Source organism: Canis lupus, chromosome 19 (assembly GCF_048164855.1).
Source record: "Canis lupus baileyi chromosome 19, mCanLup2.hap1, whole genome shotgun sequence".
Taxonomy (NCBI): Eukaryota; Metazoa; Chordata; class Mammalia; order Carnivora; family Canidae; genus Canis; species Canis lupus.
Genome location: NC_132856.1, coordinates 17594353 through 17614106, shown reverse-complemented (window position 1 = coordinate 17614106; position 19754 = coordinate 17594353). Strand labels below are relative to the sequence as shown.

General features: G+C 34.7%; 1 protein-coding gene across 1 annotated transcript in view; it reads left to right on the top strand.

The window, feature by feature from the left end:
- The window catches only part of CNTN6 (contactin 6), a 271711-nt gene that overhangs the window by 121988 nt on the left and 129969 nt on the right, over window positions 1–19754 (top strand). Inside the window, exon 4 of the mRNA XM_072785346.1 lies at window positions 1382–1557. Coding sequence (XP_072641447.1) covers window positions 1382–1557 — 176 coding nt within the window. The remainder of the gene's footprint in view (window positions 1–1381; window positions 1558–19754) is intronic.

Here is a 19754-nt window from a genome sequence, read left to right as displayed (position 1 = left end):
AAAAAAAATTTTGACAAAGTTCAGGTAAATGAAATACATTGGTTTTGGCTATTGTCTCTCAACTTTTTATTAAAAGGAAATTGAGATACATTAGAATTGGCTAAATAATTTTAAAGTTGATGGAAAACGTCTGATTGATTTGATATTGGTCAATCACTTCTCATCTTTAATAGACTGGAGGATTACCCAAGTTTGTATTTCTTTTTGACTATGGTAGACATTTGACATATTCTCTACATCGGATTTTTCAAGATGTTCCTAAAGAAGTCATGGAATGACATATGGAACAATACTGTAAAATGTATGTAAGAAAGAAAATTTCTTTCTTATAGTTAGTCACCCTCATCAAAATATTTTTAATATGATCTTAACATGAAAGGGAAAATCACAGCAAACCTGGCATAGATTCTGAAAATACATGGTTTGGAAATTAGCTATGTTCCATAGGAAAAAGCCATTCATTTGTTTTTTCTAAAAGTTAGGGGGAGAAAGAAGGGGAAGGTGGGTTTATTTAGAAATAATTAGTGGTATTCATTCATCTTAAAATGACCAAATGGAATTTTCTAAGACATCTTACAGTTCTTTGAAAATAAATATACCTGTAAGGGCCTTCTGCTACTTCATTCATGTACTAAAGAATTGTTGACTAATAGGTAAGCCAAGAGAACTTTTGCTGCCTAAAATAAAAACTTCCCAAATTGCATTTGTTTTGTAAAAGTATAATTTTAGGTTGGCATTTCTAAGTACTGGTGAAATATATTTGGAGTAATTAATTTTCCAAGTAAGAGATCAACAGAGACAATCATGTTCTAAAGTAGTCAGATTGTTATTGTTTTGTTATCAGCCTCAAATTGGCATTATAAAATCTTTGCTGACTTTCTTTATGCCAGTTGTAATAAACGTTTTTTGGATTTCTATCTCTAAGTCATTTTCAAAATCTAAATTTTTAGTATCGGTTGTGGGAGTTCAGGTGTGGTATATGTTATTTGAAATGTCTCTGAAGGAATAGAATGGCCAGTGTCATTGACTGAATGTCTCAGTTTCACTTCCCATGTCAAAACGTATGTTGCTTCTTTGTACACATATGGGTGAATGTTTGTGATTCATAAAGAGTGGATGATCTTTCAAATAACCTAGTTATTAATAACACTGAGCTCCTGAAGACAATCATCTTTGATGAAAATAGAGGATTTTCTCCATATGTAACCATGTTTGTTGTTTGTTGCTGTTGTTTTAAATGGTCCTAGCAAAGAAATAAATATATACATATATGCTTACATGTGTAAATGGTCCTAGCAGTTACAATTGCATGTCGTTTAAGACTAGTAGGAGTGATTACCTCTGTATATTATAACATAATTTGATTTTTTTTTCCTTGAAGGTGGAAGCAAAATGGCACAGATATTGATTTTATCATGAGTTATCACTACAGGTTGGATGGAGGCAATTTGGCCATCAGTAGCCCCCGTACAGATCAAGATATTGGCATATACCAGTGCCTGGCCACCAACACACTAGGGACGATTCTGAGTCGGAAGGCAAAGCTCCAATTTGCATGTGAGTTTGTGGGGAAGAATCTAATCTCTGTGTGTTTTTTTTTTAATACAATATATTTTTTTGTATTCATATTAGGAAAAAAATCTGGATTTGTCAATCATCTGTTCTTTGAGAGTGATTAATTTACAGAGGTAAAAGGTTTTAATTGTGCATTTTATGAATTCATACTTTTGGGGATAGTCAAAATCCTCTTTTAAAAAAAGAAAATATCAGTGTTATTATATTTTATAAATTATGTTTAGAAACATCTCTAAAAGTTCCAGATATAAATATTAAGAAAAAGATATATGGCATATAACTTTTTTTTCTTTTTTTCTTCTTCTTTTGCAATATATATTAGTGTGTAGAACACAGAAAGCAAAAGCTGAGGGCAGAGATGTCTTTTGTGAGAGGTGGGTGTTCTCCCAGGAAAAGTGATTATGCACCCACAGTTTGATGTAGGTGGAAATAAAGTGGTTGCCAAAGGCAGGCTTTATATTAACTGTAACAATGTCCAGCTGCATCACATAAATGTCATCCAAGTAATTACCTTGGTGACATTTGAGGACATTAGCAGATGAACAATAGACATATTGCCTCTTATATCCTTTATATGTAGTGTTTCCAGGGACTGAAATGTTTCATATTGGATCCAAGAATAGCTTTGATTGAAAGTAATTATATCTGTTGATGTAGATGGAAAAGAAACCTTGAATTTCTCTCTCTCTCTTTTTTTTTTTTTAATTTCTCTCCTTACACTTCTTCCCTCACCCCTCCTCCACCCCTGCCCACCTCAGACGATAAATCAGGGGACAAAAGAGTTAGTAGCTAATCTTTGGGTGCTCATGGAAATGTATATTCTATCTGTTACTTTGAAAAAGTAATTGTTTTGAAATTTTTTAATAAAATATATGTCCAGAGCCTACCTTGCAGAACTACTATAGTCATCAGTAGATACATGAATTAATAATTGAGTCTGTTTCTTATTGCAGGTATTGTGTTCCAAAGATCCCTTGCTTCATATACAGTTCCTCTTATGTTGGCTATTTTGGGAATGATCTTATTTCTAAATATGTGTGTGTGTGTATTTAGTCACATATACATATACATAAATACACACAGACACACACAAGCATTATATATAGGGTACACACACACACACACACATATATATATGTGGTCATATACACACGCATATGTACACACATACATTGCTAAATGTATCCAAATGTCTTTATATATGTGGAAATAGATAACGAAGTGGAATATGAACAAAGGGTAGAGGCTATTTTAAAACTTGGATAAAGATAATCACAATACTTGATTTCTGTATTTTGCTTAAGATCATTATTTGGAAAATAATAGAGAACAAAATGCTGATCAGAAACTTGTAGAAAGAAATAATTGCTTCAGAGATTTTGAATGACTCTACCACAGTAATTATTTATTTCTCCTGGTTGGATAGGAATTGACCCTAGAAGATGCACGTGATTTGGATCAGAATCTGTAGGATAAATCTGACACTCTGGTAAAGGAAAATTCACACAGCACAATTACTCTATAGAGCTATAGATTCTATTCTTGACAACAACTGAATACCTATGCCTGAAGTTAATGCACTGTACTTACTACAATTGTAGATTTCCTTTTCTTCATCTCTTTTTTTAAAGAAAAATGTGTTTTTAAATTCTCTACATTATTTCTTACCCTATTCTGCTTTAAAAATGCATGTAACCTGGGTGGCACAGTTGATTAAGCATTAGACTCTTGGTTTTGGCTGGGGTCATGATCTCAGCATCATGAGATGGAGCCCCATGTTGGGCTCTGTACCCGGCACAGCCTGCTTGAGATTCTTTCTCCGTCTCCTTCTGCCCTTCCCATTTGTGCTTTCGAGCTCTCTGAAATAAATAAATAAATAAATAAATAAATAAATAAATAAATAAATAAATCTTTTTAAAAAATAACTAGAAGCCTCTTTAAGTTACAATGTGTTTGCTAAAAAAAAAAAGAGAGAGAGACAGAGAAAAGATTTAAATTAAGAAGAAATTATAGACTTTTATTTGAATGAATGGGAGAAATCAGTTCTTCTGTTTTCCCTGACTATCCTGTCTCTTCATAAAATGTTCCTTTTTGGATTGAAGATATATGACTGTTGATCTTTAAAAGCATTTCTTTCACTATTCATGCAGAAAGTAGGATGGCCTATATCCATTAACTGATCTTTCTTCTGCAAACTTGAAGGATTTGGGGTTCCAAGTCTGAAATTTAGAGAAACAAAAACAAAAACCACACCATCTCATCTCTCTGTCCAGGACGTATAGTGGTACCATATGCCTGAAGTGTTTCCTGCTGAGTCCAGAGATTTACTGGAGTGTGATTATCTCTCTTCCTTTGAACCAACCCTAAACATAACCAGCACATTTTATTAATTTAGCATTATTTCCCTCCATTTCTTGTATTTCATAAGTACCCTGTGAACTCACTTAAGCTAGTTATTCATTCTGTGTAGTAAAGTATAGCTTTAAAAAAAGGTGAAAATGCCAGATTTAGCTTTGCCACCCACTGCCGTGCAGCTCTCTGTGGTTTACTCAAGGTGGTTTACACAAGGATCTTAGGAATGAATCAAAAAAGTGTTGGTGACTTACAAATCCTTTCTTCTGATCTCATTTTAGAATATAAGATACTAATTTTGCAACAGATTTTCTGAAATTTCATCCAAAAAATCACATTTGTATCCACATGTAAATCTATAGACAGGTTGAGAAATGTTTATTCTTAAAGAAAGAGAGAAAGGGAAGAGAGAAAAAGACAAAAACAAGAGAGAAAATGGTAGAAGGGACATACCTCATCAAGAATAAGTTTTCCTAAGAAAACACACTCAACATCAGTAATGATTATGAAAATGTAAATCAGAACTATAAAAAGATACTGCTTCACACCCATTAGAATGGCTGTTATTAAAACACACACATACACACACACTGGAAAATAACAAATGTTTGCAAGGATGTGGAAAAATTGGAAAGTTTGTGCATTGATGCTTAGAATGTAAAATGGTAGAGCTACTGTGAAAGACAATATAGCAGTTCCCCAAAAATTTAACAGAATTACCACATAACACAACAATTACACTTCTGTGTGTATCCCTCAAAGATTAAGACAGGACTTGAACATATTATTTGTATACTCATCTTCATAGCAGCATTATTCTCAATAGTTAAAAGGTAGAAAACAAACAAATGTCCAAAACATAAATAAAATGTAGTGTGTGTGAGTGTGGGGGGTGGGAGTATGTGTGGGGTGTGTGAATAGAGTATTATCCAACTTTATAAAAGGAATAAAAGTTGGAACGCCTGGGTGGCTCAGCGGTTGAGCGTCTGCCATCAGCTCAGGGTGTGATCCCAGAGTCCTGGGATCAAGTCCCACATCGGGCTCCCCACAGGGAGCCTGCTTCTCCCTCTGTCTATGTCTCTGCCTCTCTCCCTCTGTGTGTTTCATGAATAAATAAATAAATCTTTTTTAAAAAAGGAATAAAAGTCAGATACGACATGTATGAACCTTGAAAAAATCCTGCTAATGAAATAAGGCAGACACAAAAGGACAAATATTATATGATTTCACGTATCTGAGGTAACTAGAAAGGCAAATTCATAGAGACAGATGGCAGAGCAGTGACTGCTAGAGCCTGAGTGGAGGAAAGAATCTGGAGTTAGCATTTAATTAATACAGAGTTTCAGTTTGGGATGATGGAAAGTTCTAGAGATGAAAGGTAGTAATGATTGCACAATCTGAATGTGTTCAGTTCCACTAAATTGTACACTTTAAAGTGATCAAAATGATAAATTTTGTTACATGTCTTTTATTACTATTTTAAAAATAGTATCATAATTCATCATTTCAGTTAGATTTTTTTCATCAGAATTATTAAAAGAAAAAAAAAGTAAGTTTTCCTTGTTAAGTATTATGTATTAAGGTTCTTTTCACACAGAAATTCGAGTCTGAATGCTAGTCTCCAGCCAAATGGGAAGTTCCTAAAGTGCAAATCCTGTATCTCCAGTTTATTTATTTTTTAAAAAGATTTTATTTATATACTCATGAGAGACAGAGAAAGAAGCAGAGAGACATAGGCAGAGGTATAAGCAGGCTCCCTCTGGGGAGCCTGATGTGGGACTCGATTCTAGGACCCTAGGATCACGTCCTGAGCTAAAGGCAGACACTCAACCACTGAGCCACCCAGGCATTCCTGTATCTTCAATTTAATTTGAATTCCTCACCACCACCTTCATAGATTTCCAACAATGCCCATTTTGGTAGAAAAAGCTTTTGGTAGGTTGAATAACAATGATAGTTGAATGTTAAGATTTTTTTTTTTTTTGAATGTTAAGATTTTTGATACAGACAGATCTGAGTTCCAATTCTAACTCTGTCATATATCTAGTGGTAAAATCAGGCCAACTCTAAACAATAGTAAGTCTCTGTTATGAAATAGACACAATGGAAATTATAGCATCAGCCGCAGGACAATGAATTGTCTGAGGTAATGATTACAAAGACCCGGTCCTTTATGAGCATTTGTGAAATGAAAGCTCTAATTTTTCTTGCTATTTTTAATCACATCCCTCAATTTGGCCAAACATGTACATATTTCAAACTGCTATAGTTACTCATAGAAAAATCTTCTAATTTACATTTTAAAACTTTCTCCATACTAGTTCCTTCTTCTTGTTTTCAAGACTTTCAGGTGCTTTGAAATATGCTAACTTTCTTGAGCCAGGTAACCACCGTAGGAGATGGATACTATTCTTGTTTCTATTTTACAGATTAGAAGGCTGAAATGCTACGAGATTAGGACTTCTTAAAAGCAGTGTTAGAAAACCAATTGAAACTTCAGTATAAACGTTGAAATTCTAAAGCACATGCCTTTCATGTTATAGTATCCTTCCCAAACACTGCCCACACAAAACCTGTGTGCTTCTTTTTTAATTTAATTTGCCATTGGCATAGTAATTGCCTAAATATTAAGCCATATCTTCAGGACAGATAGCTTTACAATATAAGCCTGATGGTAAATTGAAACCCTGTCCGGATTCCATTTAATGGACAGCCTGCCCATCCTCAGATTTTAATAACTGCAACTACACCTGGTCTACCAGTTACACCCTAGACTCCATCAGGCTGAAACCAGACAACAGCTGAGAACCAGCCCCTTCTTGCTTAGCTCCTGCCCAGGCTCTCTCCCACTTCCCTCCCTCCCTCCCTTTATCCTGGGAGTGTTCTCTCACTAAATCACACACACTTGAATATCTGCCTCAGGCTCTGCTTCTAAGGGACTCAAAGTAAGACAGGCACTAAACATTTAATATAAGATAATTGATCTATTTATTGATAGAAAAATTAGGTCCAGAAGCCCTACTCATATGAATTTCTATAGTAAGAACAAAGCTATACATCAAAGTAAAATTGTGTCAACAACTCTGCTTCCTACTGGTTGGCAGTCAATTGTATAGTGTCACTTTGACCTTCAGAACAAATGAACTATGAATAGCCTTTCAGAACCTAACCTGTCCCTGGGAAAGACTCTGTAGGTACATACCTCTAGATAATTGATGGCTTTTGTTTGTAACTTTTATCCTGATGTTCAGCAATTCGAAAACACCTTCAGAGTTTATTTTAGACTCAGCCTATAACACTTTGCCTCATCCTGATTCATCCCACCATGAAACCATACTACAATGCAGCCCATGTATACAAAACTACCTATTATAAAATATACTCCTAAATCAAATCTGTCTTTAACCAGCTACATTACCCAGACAAGACATTCATCTCTGTGGACTTATTAAAGGTATGTTTTGAATTATCTGATTACAAAATTCCCCTTCAGTTCTTCTACATAAGATTATGTCATTTCAAATTGTCAGGTAGATTCTATTTTAAGCTCTTCCTTCTTCCCCTCAACCTCAACCTTAAAGCAAATGCAGCAGGTGTCTAGTTACCAAAAGCTCCTGCTACCAACCTGGTATTCTTGTATGATAAAACCAGTTTGACTTTTTACAAGCTACACTTGTAGCTGCTTTGAATCTCTTTTATTTCTCAAGGACTTTGGTAGAAAAGGTTGAATGTAGACTTCTTCCTTTCATGTGTATGTTAATGAATTACTCTGTACTTGTGTGAGAGAACATTGCATCTGTCATTACTGTTTAAAATGTCAGCCTTGAGAAAAAAAAGATAGGTGTTTCGAAATAAACCTAAGATTTCACTGAGCTATATATATTTTTTGAGATTCTTGTAATAATACAGCTCTACTAATGAATAGATAAACATTCAGGATAAAAGGTACTCATGAATAGGGTTTTTTGGTTATGCACTGGTTATTATTTAGTCACAGATACTATTTCAAATAAAGTAGTCCCATGATTGCAGAGGGAAAGGTAGCTACATTGGAGCCTCCTAACTGACCATTCATTTATTCATCCACCAACCACCCAGAAAACACCTTGTTTATATGCATCTAGCCTTGTGCTGGGTCTAAAGATTAAATGATAGATAAGAAATAGCTACTCCCTGTCTTCACAGGGCAGACAACTGAAACCTTAAGTGCAATTAAAAAAAAAGAAAGAAAGAAATTACTAACATTTCTATAGTACATATTATAGGGCAGGCATTTTTCTACACTCTTATGTGAATTAACTCCAATGAACCTCACAAAAACCCTATGGGATTATTTTCAGATGAGCAGATTGAGGCATAGAAGAATTCATTGACTCACCCTATATCACACAAATAGTTAAATGGCAGTCAGTGTTTAAACCCATGCTGTCGGGAATGTAGAGTCCACATTCCTACCACCCACTGCACCTCCTTAAAAAAAATATCAGGTGAAGTGAGAGAAGTAGACTTAACCTATAATGCAGCCCAGAGTAGGGAACAGTAAGGCTTTCCTGGATTGGAAAAAGGGCAATAGAAGTCTCCCAAAAGCAACGTGGCTTGAATTAAGCCTTGAATATCAGTTTGTGTTCCTGACACGATAAGTGGGTGGAGGAACATTCAGGTTGAAAGTAGAGCCAAGAGGAAATGCAGATGTGTGAATAAGCCCAAATACTGGAGAAAATATGAGGAGATTGACAATAATTTGGAGGCAGGTGCATCCAAATTTTGGAGCCCCTTTATATCCAAGCCCAATCTAAACAATGGGATGATTGAGTGATACTGTGAAATGCCAAAGAAACACACAAAAATTCATCATAATGTGATGCTTTTAGGCAGAGGAACCAGAGGCATACTGCCTGTTTTTGAAGAATTTTCTCCAGATGATGTGACATTGTGCACAAGTGTTAATTCAGGCATAAAATGGGGTGTTAGGGCAGCCCGGGTAGCTCAGTGGTTTGGTGCCTGCCTTCAGCCCAGGGTGTGGTCCTGGAGACCCGGGATGGCATCCCACCTTAGGCTCCCTGCACGGAGCCTGCTTCTCCCTCTGCCTGTGTCTCTGCCTCTCTCTCTCTCTCTCTCTCTCATGAATAAATAAATAAAATCTTTTAAAAAAATAAATAAATAAAATGGAGTGTTAATATTATTCACTTCATATAGGATTGGTATCAGGATAAAACTTACTAAATATAGAACAGAGGGTAAGGGTGACTGTGAGTTGTTAATGGGTTGCTCAGCAGAGACCTGGCTATGCAACTATAATATAATAGACCATGGTTGGGACATTAGTATTTATCCTCAGAACAATGGAAATATTTTGAATGAAATTAAGGATTTAGTTAAGGATTTTGAAATTGTTTATAAAATGTAGTTTAAAAACACTACATACTTTTCCTATAAAAATATTTGTCTGACACAGTAATGATATTGCTAATGTTATTAAAATCACAGTATGCATATTTGGGGGCACTTCAAACCTCAGTTTTCACACTTATTACATGGAATGAAAAAATTCTTGCTCCACATCACAGGGATGATTTTAGAGGGCTCAAGTTAAAATGCAATAATAATTCATTTTAAAGGGCTATAAATATAGGCATTTACAATCATCATAATTTTTTTTCTTGAGGCATGCAAAGGATTTTATATCGGCAATGCTGTGCATCTTTATTCTATGCTTGTAAGCTATTCTAAACTGTGTTTTACAGATGGAGAAATTCAAGGTGGGGGAACTCTGTTACTTGCCCAAGGTGACCCAACCTACAACAGACCAGAATTTCTCATATATCCATCTCAAAATAATTTTTAAATATGTATTTATTTTTAGACTGGGAAAGTAAAACAGATTCCACATGAATAAAAACCATAGTCACAGCACAACCGAAAAGGTTTCCAGGTGAAAGCTACAATATAGAGGTCTTTGACTAGTTTAAAATGTCCTTAAATTTTTTTCATATATAAAAAAAGCAAAAACAGTTATACATGATCCTGATGATATGGTGATAACATACATTTATATCTGAAAAAGAAATTAAGATCAGAAAAAGATGCTTTAAAAATAACACTTAAAAACTCATTTGGAAATTGTAAAGTCTCTGATAATTGTGAAGTATGTGTTAAGTGGGTAATGCATATCTAATTACAAATGAAAATGCTAGATGGCTTTTAAACTTTTTTTATGTATATTAAAAAAAGTAGCTAACCAAAGTGGGAAAATACATATTTTTTTCTTTAATTTCTTTTTTTTTTTTTCTTTAATTTCTTAAAAGAAAGTTGATAAATCAGTATTGGTTTTTCATTATCATTTGGGAAAATCACTAAACAATATTTCAGTGAAATTAATATTCTGAATTTGTCTTAATGTACTAATAACGACCAATTGATATATCAAGAAGACTTCATCTTTGCTTTTTTTTAAGATTTTATCTATTTATTCATGAGAGATAGACAGAGAGAGAGGCAGAGACACAGGCAGAGGGAGAAGCAGGCTCCATGTAGGGAGCCTGATGTGGGACTCGATTCCAGGTCTCCAGGATCAGGCCCTGGGCCAAAGGTGGCGCTAAACCACTGAGCCACCCGAGCTGCCCTTCATCTTTGCTTTTAAAAACAATTCACATGTTAAACAAGGGGATGTGGTTGAATTACAGCAAGCCACTATTATATTTTAAAAATCAACTGGGAAGCAGATTATCCAATGTTTTTACTTCATTTTTTTCTTCATCATCACTACTAGACATCTATTTATCTACCTTATCAGAAATGATAGTCTGAAAATTCAGGCCTCCTCTCACCTCCCACCTCTACTTATATTCAGTAGGACCTCGTCTTTTTGGTCCATTTGAATAAAATTGCACATTTAAGCTGCCAGATTGAGCTGGGGTAAGAGAGGCAAATGTTAAAAAGTAAGGTATTCATTCTATCAAAACTGAGAGTTTCTGATTTACAAAACTAAGGGAGAAATCCAAAACTGAAATGCTTATTTGTTACTCTTGTACTATATGACAAATGGTTTTGAGGAAGTTATGAGCATAGCCCATAGAGACTTTGCTTCTGAGATTTACAAAATGGATTGGGAATTATGACAAAATATTTGTTTGCATTAAGGAATCAGATGAAATAATTTCTGAGATTTATTGTCAACATATCTCCAATGTTACCTAGTAGCAATTAGAATCACATATTTTAAAAGTAAATACAAATATAAAGAAGTTTTGGTGCCAACTCCTGGAAATGTTTATCATAATTTAAGATATTAATTTATACACTATATTTTTCCAAGAAGTATAACCTATATAGAAAACTATAAAACACATAAATATTGCAATGAAGCATGACTAAGCCTGGTCCAGAATATTGCCAACACCCCAGAATACCCTCTCCTTTATACTCTTCCAGTTACTATTCCTTCCTCTCCACTATCTTGCTTGTAAATTTATAATTAAACATTACCTTTTTAAATTTCATGTGGATAAACCATACAGCATATACTCCTTTAAGTCTGGTTTTGTAGCCAACACTGTTTGTGAGGTTCATCTATGTTGTTGTAGGTAGTCATTGTTCATTCATTTCCATTGCTATATATTTTATTGTATGAATATACTACAGTTTGTGAATGACATCTTCTGGCAAGGGAACTCTGGATTGTTTCAAGAGGCAAAGATTAATAATTATTTATGAATATTCTTATATATATCTTTTGGCACATTTGTGCATACATTTCACTGTCGTAAATAACATAGAGTAGAATTATAGGGCATTTGGGTATGCATATTTGCAACTGTAAAAGATAATACCAGCTGTTGTCCATACTGATTTTATTAATTTAGCCTCCTAGCTGCAATACTTTCTTGACAACACTTGGTATTGCCAGTCTTATTTTATTTTATTTTATTTTATTTTATTTTATTTTATTTTATTTTATTTTATTTTATTATTTATTTTATTTTATTTTATTATTTTATTTTATTATTTTATTTAAATTCTAGTTAAGATATAGTTGCAATGTTGGTTTCAGGAGTAGAATTTAGTGGTTCATCTCTTATATATAACACCCAGTGCTCATCACATGTGCCCCCCCCAATACCTATCACCTATTTAGCCAATCCCCTGCCCACTTCCCTTCCAACAACCCTCAGTTTGTGCTCAAACTTTAGGAACCTCTTCTGGTTTGCCTCCCTCTCTCTTTTTTTCCCCTTTCCTCTATGTTCCTCTGTTTTGTTTCTTAAATTCCACATGAGTGAAATCATTTAGTAATTGTCTTTCTCTGGCTGACTTATTTCGCTAGCATAATACACTCTAGCTGTATCCCCATTGTTGCAAATGGCAATATTTCATTAGTTTTGAGAGCTGAGTAACAGTCCATTGTAAATGTATACCACATTTTCTTCATCCATTCATCTGTCAATGGATGTTTGGGCTCTCTCCATAATTTTACTGTGGTTCATAGTGCTGCTATAAACATCGGGGTGCATGTGCCTCTTCAAATCAGTGTTTTTATATCCATTGGGTAAATACCTAGTAGTGCAATTGCTGGGTTGTAGGGTAGTTCTATTTTTAAGTTTTTGAGGAAATTCTATACTGTTTTCCAGAGTGGCTGTACCAGTTTATGTTACCACCAACAGTATAAGAGAGTTCCCTTTCCCTGCATCCTTGCCAACACCTGTTGTTAATTTTAGCCATCCTGACAAAAGTGTGGTGATATTTCATCATGGTTTTGATTTTTATTTCCCTGATGATGGGATGATGGGTTATATTGAACATCTTTTTGTGTGTCTGCTGGCCATCTGGATATCTTCTTTGGAAGAATGTCTGTTCATGTCTTCTGCCCACTTCTTAACTGGTTTTATTTATTTATTTATTTATTTATTTATTTATTTATTTGTTTATTTATTACGGATTTTGGATACTAACCCTTTATTGGATATATCATTTGCATATATTTTCTCCCATTCTATAGATTGCCTTTTAGTTTTGTTGACTGTTTCCTTCACTGTGCAGAAGGTTTTAATCTTTTTTTTTTTTAAAGATCTTATTTATGTATTTGACTAATAAAGAGAGAGATCACAAGCTGGGGGAGAGGAAGGGGAAAGGAAGAAGCAGGCTCCCTGCTGAGCAGGAAGCCAGATGCAGGGCTCAATCCAATGACCCTGGGATTATGACCTGAGTCAAAGGCAGACTCTTAACTGACTGAGCCACCCAAGTGCCCTGAGAAGGTTTTCATCTTGCTGAAGTCCCAATAGTTCATTTTTTGCTTTTGTTTCCCTTGCCTCCAGAGATGTGTCTGGTATGAAGCTGCTACAGTAGAGGTCAAAGACATCGCTGCACGCGTTCTCCTCTAGGATTTCATGGTTTTTTCTGTCTCACATTTAGATCTTTCATTTATTTTGAATTTATTAACTTCCATTCCTTTTTTTTTAAATTTTAGCATTTTGGGGGCCTATATAAGCATATCTCATTTTGGTTTAATTTATTTTTTGATAGCTAAGGCAGTTGAGCAACTTCTTACATGTGTATTGGTTACCTGCAACTCCTCCTAAGTTAAAAAATGTAAATCATTTTTTTAGAGGTGCTAGCTGACTCAGTCAGTAAAGCTTACAACTCTTGGTCTTGGGACAGTAAGTTCTAGTCCTACATTGACTGCAGAGATTACTTAAAAACAAAATCTTAAAATTTAAGTCACTTTTCCATTTTCTAGAGTTGTCTTCCTTTTCCTTAGTGACTAATTCTAGATCTGAGCACTTTGTCGCTTTTATATGGGAAAACAGCTTCTCCTACTTGGGGCTTGCCTTTTCACTCTCTTACAACTTGTGATAAACAGAAATTTTAAAATTCCATTAAGGTCCAATTTATCAATCTTTTCCTATATGTGATGATGCTTTTTTAAAAAGATATTTATTTATTCATGAGAGACAGAGAGAGAGAGAAGCAGAGACACAGGCAGAGGGAGAAGCAGGCTCCATGCAGGAAGCCTGACATGGGACTCGATCCCGGGGCTCCAGGATCACGCCCTGGGCCAAAGGCAGGCGTTAAACCACCTAATCACACAGGGATATCCTGCGATGATGCTTTTTTATAAAATTTTATGATATGTTGTTTTGCCCTGAATTCATAAAGATATGTTCATATATTATATTCTATAATTTATTGTTTTGTCTTTCCTACTAAAATTGCAATGCACCTAGAAATTATTTATTTATTTGTTTGCATGGTTCAGTATAGGTTCAATATGTAATATTTTTTTCCTATTAGGATCCAACTAAGCCAGCAGATATATTAAGAATGCAGTCCTTTAAAAAGTGTAATCTTTCCTCACTGTTCTATAGTGCCAAATTTGAAAGAAATCAAGTATGTATGCTCGGGACTGCGTTTAGGTTCTCTAGTCTCTCTTTCATCAGTAGATGTGTTTACCATTGTGCAAATGCCAAACTCTATTAATTACCTCACTCTTATAATTAAGTCTTGATGTCTGGTAGTTACTAGAATAGATGCGATGGATAAAGAAAAAAATGAAGTTCAAACTGTAAGCTGAACTCAAGGAGAATAAAACCCAAAGAGTATAAAAAGAATAAAAATTAATATGATAAGGTCCTATCCAGTTACTCCAGGTGAGCTTTCTAGGGGCCAAGACAAAAAAAAAAAGTTTATATCTTTCATGGAATACAAACATGCCATTATTCCTATATGCATAATTGCTCTGACTGTAGAAGCTGAGAGATGTTTCTCTTGTGAATGCTTGTCAACAGCAAAGTAGGTGATTCAGTAAATGACATTCTCCTCACAAACATGCTCATACACTTACAACACTGGATTTCTATGGTGGCTTCTTATATTTTAAAAATAATAGCTAATGTTCATTAGATACTTCTCAGACTTTTTTCCATAATATTTGTTAGGAGGCTTCCCAAATTATGTGCCCAGTTTGCTATTACTGTAGCCATTATTATCATCAGTGTGTAAATCCCACCAAACTCATGATTTCTGGCTGTAGCCATTACAACATCATTAGGTCCTCAGAACCTAATTGACTGCATGATCCAATTTAATCTATTACATGGATTTAATAGATTATATGATCTATTTTTTAGTTGAATTTCTTTAGCTGATATGTATGATATAGAAGATTGTAAATGTGTAAGTGGTAAAACACTTTGGGAGGCTGTGCAACCATTCAGATGTTAGATGATGAAAACATGACTAAGAAGGTAGCAATAAGGATACCTAAGTGGCTCAGCAGTTGAACGTCTGCCTTTAGCCAGGTGTGATTCTGGAGTCCCAGGATCCAGTTTTGCATTTGGGATCCCTGCATGAAGCCTGCTTCTCTCTCTGCCTGTGTCTCTGCCCCCCCCTCTCTCTCTCTCTCTCTCTCTGTCTCTCATGAATAAATAAATAAAATCTTTTTTTTTTTTAAGAGAGTAGCAATAAAGAATGAGAAAAGTGGAGATACTTTTGAGAAATTCTGAATGTTAATAATGTTTGCTGCTAGATGCAATGTAGATTTTAAAGAATCTTAAAATGGATCCCTTAAAATAGATGGTTGATATTTATCATTCACTTTGATAAGGAAGACTTGAAGAACTATTCTCTAGAAGGAATTAAGTGTTCCATTTCAGAGATGCCATATAGTCAGATACAAGTGTATGTATTACAGAAGGAAGATCTGGACTAACCATACTAATTTGACAATGATCTGTGCGTAAATGTCACTTGAAGCCATGGGAGTACTTGAAGTCACTGAAAAGGAAAGAAAAGAGGAGAGCCCAGAAATAAATACAAAAAAATTCCAACTATTAGATCTCAAGAAATATAGATAAATATGTTTATGCTTCTAAATGGTTCCATAGTACCTGATTATATGACTTTACTATTGTATTGTAAATAATTGACTATTAATAGACTTTGTTAGACTTCATTAGACAGTGCTATAATCACTATCTATTATATATTCCTTTACTCGTTTGACCAATTATATCCTTAGAGTAGATACCGAGAAGTGGAATTCCTAGGGAAAATAGGTTTTACATTTTAAATGTGAATACATCTTGATTAACAACTCTTGAAAAACAGTTTTACCAAATTATACTTGGAGCAGCAGTGAGTATGCTGGTTTCCTTAGTCCTTCTCAATATTATACATATTTAGCATCTGATGAGTGACAAACTGTTATTGTTTTAATTTGGATTTCTTGGGTTATTAATAAAATTAACCTTTTCATACGCCTATTGAAAACTTGGAATTCTTTTTCAAATTTCCTAAACATGGTCTTTGCCTAGTTTTGTAGTGAGGGATTCAGATTTTTCTTAGGTACTTTTTAAAGTATATTAATATTTTTCTATTATAAATTATATAAAATATTTCCATTTTTATTTTTATTTTGCTTTTGATATTTTAGCCTGTAAAACTGGGATTTTTTTTGTAATTTGATTTATCTCTTATTCCCTTTAAAATTTTTGTTTTGTGACACATGTATAAAAATTTTCTGAAGCCCATGATTATGAAACTATTCCCCTTTAGTACTTTTATCCTTTCATTCATTACATTTAGATCTCTGATTCACCTAGAATTTATTTTTGTAATGAGTTTGAGGTACAACACCTAGCTTTGTTGTCCCATCTCCATCCCATAAAGCTTTCTCGTTTTTATTTATTAGTTAGTCCAGTGTTGACAAAGCCCACTTTCCACTTAGAATCCAAGTAGTTCTTAGTAGTTAAAATCTCAAATTATCCTAAATAGTTATCTACTCTCTCCACCCTACCCCACCCCACTATATATCCATCATGTCCCTCTTCGCAGGATGTAACACTATACCTGGTGACACAGTAAGCTCTTCTACAAAGCACAAAGCTGTACTACACGGTGCCGTTTCTCCTCTGGAGAAAGCCCATTTATCATCTAAAGACAAACTTTTAAAATGACAGCACTGCCTAGATCTTAGTAGTTTCTGGTGCTTTATTCTTCCTATGAATAGGTCAGATACAAAAGTTTCAAAGGCAGCCATTAAAACCAAATGCACAGTCTAAACTGGAGAAAATGACTGAAGACTTACCTTTAAGTCCATTCCATCAAGTGCATTTTAACCTGATTTATTTGGCTATATGTCTGTCCCCCTCTGCATTTCCTATATCAGCTTTATCACAAATCAGTCCCCTGCAGGTTGTATTGGAAAAGCAATATGTGTGATTGAGATATTGTTAACAACAAAACATGTTCTGGTCCCAGAACTGCTAGATTCTGATTGATAAAATTTAATATTTTGAAGGGAGGGGAAAAAAAAGGCTATTATTCCAACTCTTTTATTTGTAGTGTGGGTGAAATTCCTTTTATCTCCTTTACTTTCATTGTAGCAGTATGACTGAGATTCCAATAAATTATTGGATGCAATATCCAGATGTCTGGATGATTTTTTGGTGCTGCTGCTACTTCTTAGTGGGTGAGAGAAAAGATAGTTGAGGTTCTGGAAAAAGTGTCAAAGCTTAGCAATAAAATAAGGATTTCATTGAACAGAAAGTAATGAAATCACCCAATTTATTTCCCTTTCACTGTTGTAATGCAGGTAAATCTTGCTTCATATGAGTCACAAAGCTTGAATGTGCAGTGGCCTGGCTCGAGTGGTGCATGGTTTATGTGTGAGGGATTGGAAGAGTACTCATAAATACCTTTAATAAAAAAGTGTGGGTGGAAGCAGCTTAGTTTTTCAAATAAAAGAAGTTTCATTTGTGTCTGGGGATCATAGCTGTTAAAAGTCAACTTTCTCAACTTTTCCCTCTCATACCACCCTTCTAATATCACTGTACTCCTGAGGAGTTATATTTGCAGTTCATCTTGATGCTCTTGGGTTCAGGTTTTATCTGTTCCACGGTGCAGTTACCTTCATCGGAGGGTACCTTCAATTTTCTTTCCCAGATCTTCTTGGGTGTCACATATCAATCATGTAGTCTTGATTGAGACATTAGTATCAAGGATTGGTATTCATGGTAAAGATCAGGAGTCAGCAAAACTTTTCTGTAAAGAGCAGCATAGTAAATATCTTTGATTGACAGGCCGAGGTCTCTGTTATTATAGAGCAAAAGCAACCACACATAAATAAACGGGTGTGGCTGTGTTTCAACACAACTTTATTTACAAAAACAGGCAGTGAGCTCAGTTTAGCTCATAGGTCATTGTAGTTTACTGAGCCCTCAGATAGACTCAGGTTATATTTTTAGATGTAGCCTGCCAATGGTGACAGCTAACATTTATTGAACATATACTTTAATATCTCATATAATTTAGCAAAACCAAACGGTAGCTACTATTGTAAATCCATTTTACAGATACATAAACATAAGAAAAGATCAAGTAATTTGCTAGTATATGGTAGAAAGTTGTTTGAAGTTAAGCTCACTTTGGGACCCTAGCTTCTAACCACTGTGCCACAATGTTTTTCTAATGCATCAGTAGGAATGGAAAAGCCATGAACACCCATTTTGGTGAGATGTTTTCATTGAGTAACTTTTTTTTTAACTACTAATAAATAAAGTCCCACCTATGTTCCAGCTTATTATTCACAGGATGCTAGGTTGCTATTATTATTTCAGTTTAACTGTTTAAATTTTTTTTTAATTTTTTTTTTTATTTATTTATGATAGTCACACAGAGAGAGAGGCAGAGACATAGGCAGAGGGAGAAGCAGGCTCCATGCACCAGGAGCCCGATGTGGGATTCGATCCCGGGTCTCCAGGATCACGCCCTGGGCCAAAGGCAGGCGCTAAACCACTGCGCCACCCAGGGATCCCAACTGTTTAAATTTTTATTCAAGAAAATTAACTTACTGATAGGGAAAATATGCAGAAGACTAAAATTAAATATGTAAAGCCAGCATGAACTGAAAAAAAAAGAGACAAATCTAAAGTTAAATGAGCTGAGTTTTTAAATTATGGCTGTCAAAAAAAAATTATGGCTGTCACCTAAAAAAATGTATGATTTTGGGTAAGTTGCATTTTGAGCCCTAATTGTGAAATTAGACACTAGAAAAACTCTAGCTGTATAGCTATATTAGAAATTCCTCTGAGGATCTACTGAGACACTAAATGGAGAAGTTTCATAGTGATATATCAGTATATAATAATCATATATATAGCATAAAATGGAATTATATATAATTATATATACATACACAAAACACACATATATATAAGTGATGTTAAAAAGTCACTTTTTCTTAAGATGAGTAAAAAAAATCTATGTTTAAATGATCTAAACCAAAAATGCTATGCATTTGAAGCAAAATTTTAGAAGAAATTTTTAGATTCTGAAGTGTAAAGAGCTCTTGAGGGTCATCTAGTCCATTCCTCTGTCTTCAGGCAGAGATATTCTTTAGCCAATGCAGATGAGATCCTGTCTATTTCTTTTAGAGAAGCAATTTAGTGAAAGTGCCTATAAACCATTTTCTGATAGAAGGAGAACCTCTTGAATACAAATTGACTCCCTGATTGTAAGTGACTTTGTGATGACAAGCAAGAGAACTTTTCAAAAACACAGAATATTGAAAATATTTTGTTTGTTTTGGCAAGTCAATGGCCTTGTCTGCCTGTGGGTTCCAGATGGGGGTGCAGGTTGAAAACATCCAGAGGCTCTATCCATACTTACTATGCAGCACAGCAGCTCTTACAGTCCAAAGGTGAGCCTTAATATTTTATACCATTAACTGTGTAGTCCCAAAGATGGATTCAGGGCAGATGTTTGATGTTGCAGCATGTTTGGGTTGCTGAATACCATGGTGAGTTTCTCTGCCTCTCTTCAACATTTTAGGAGTG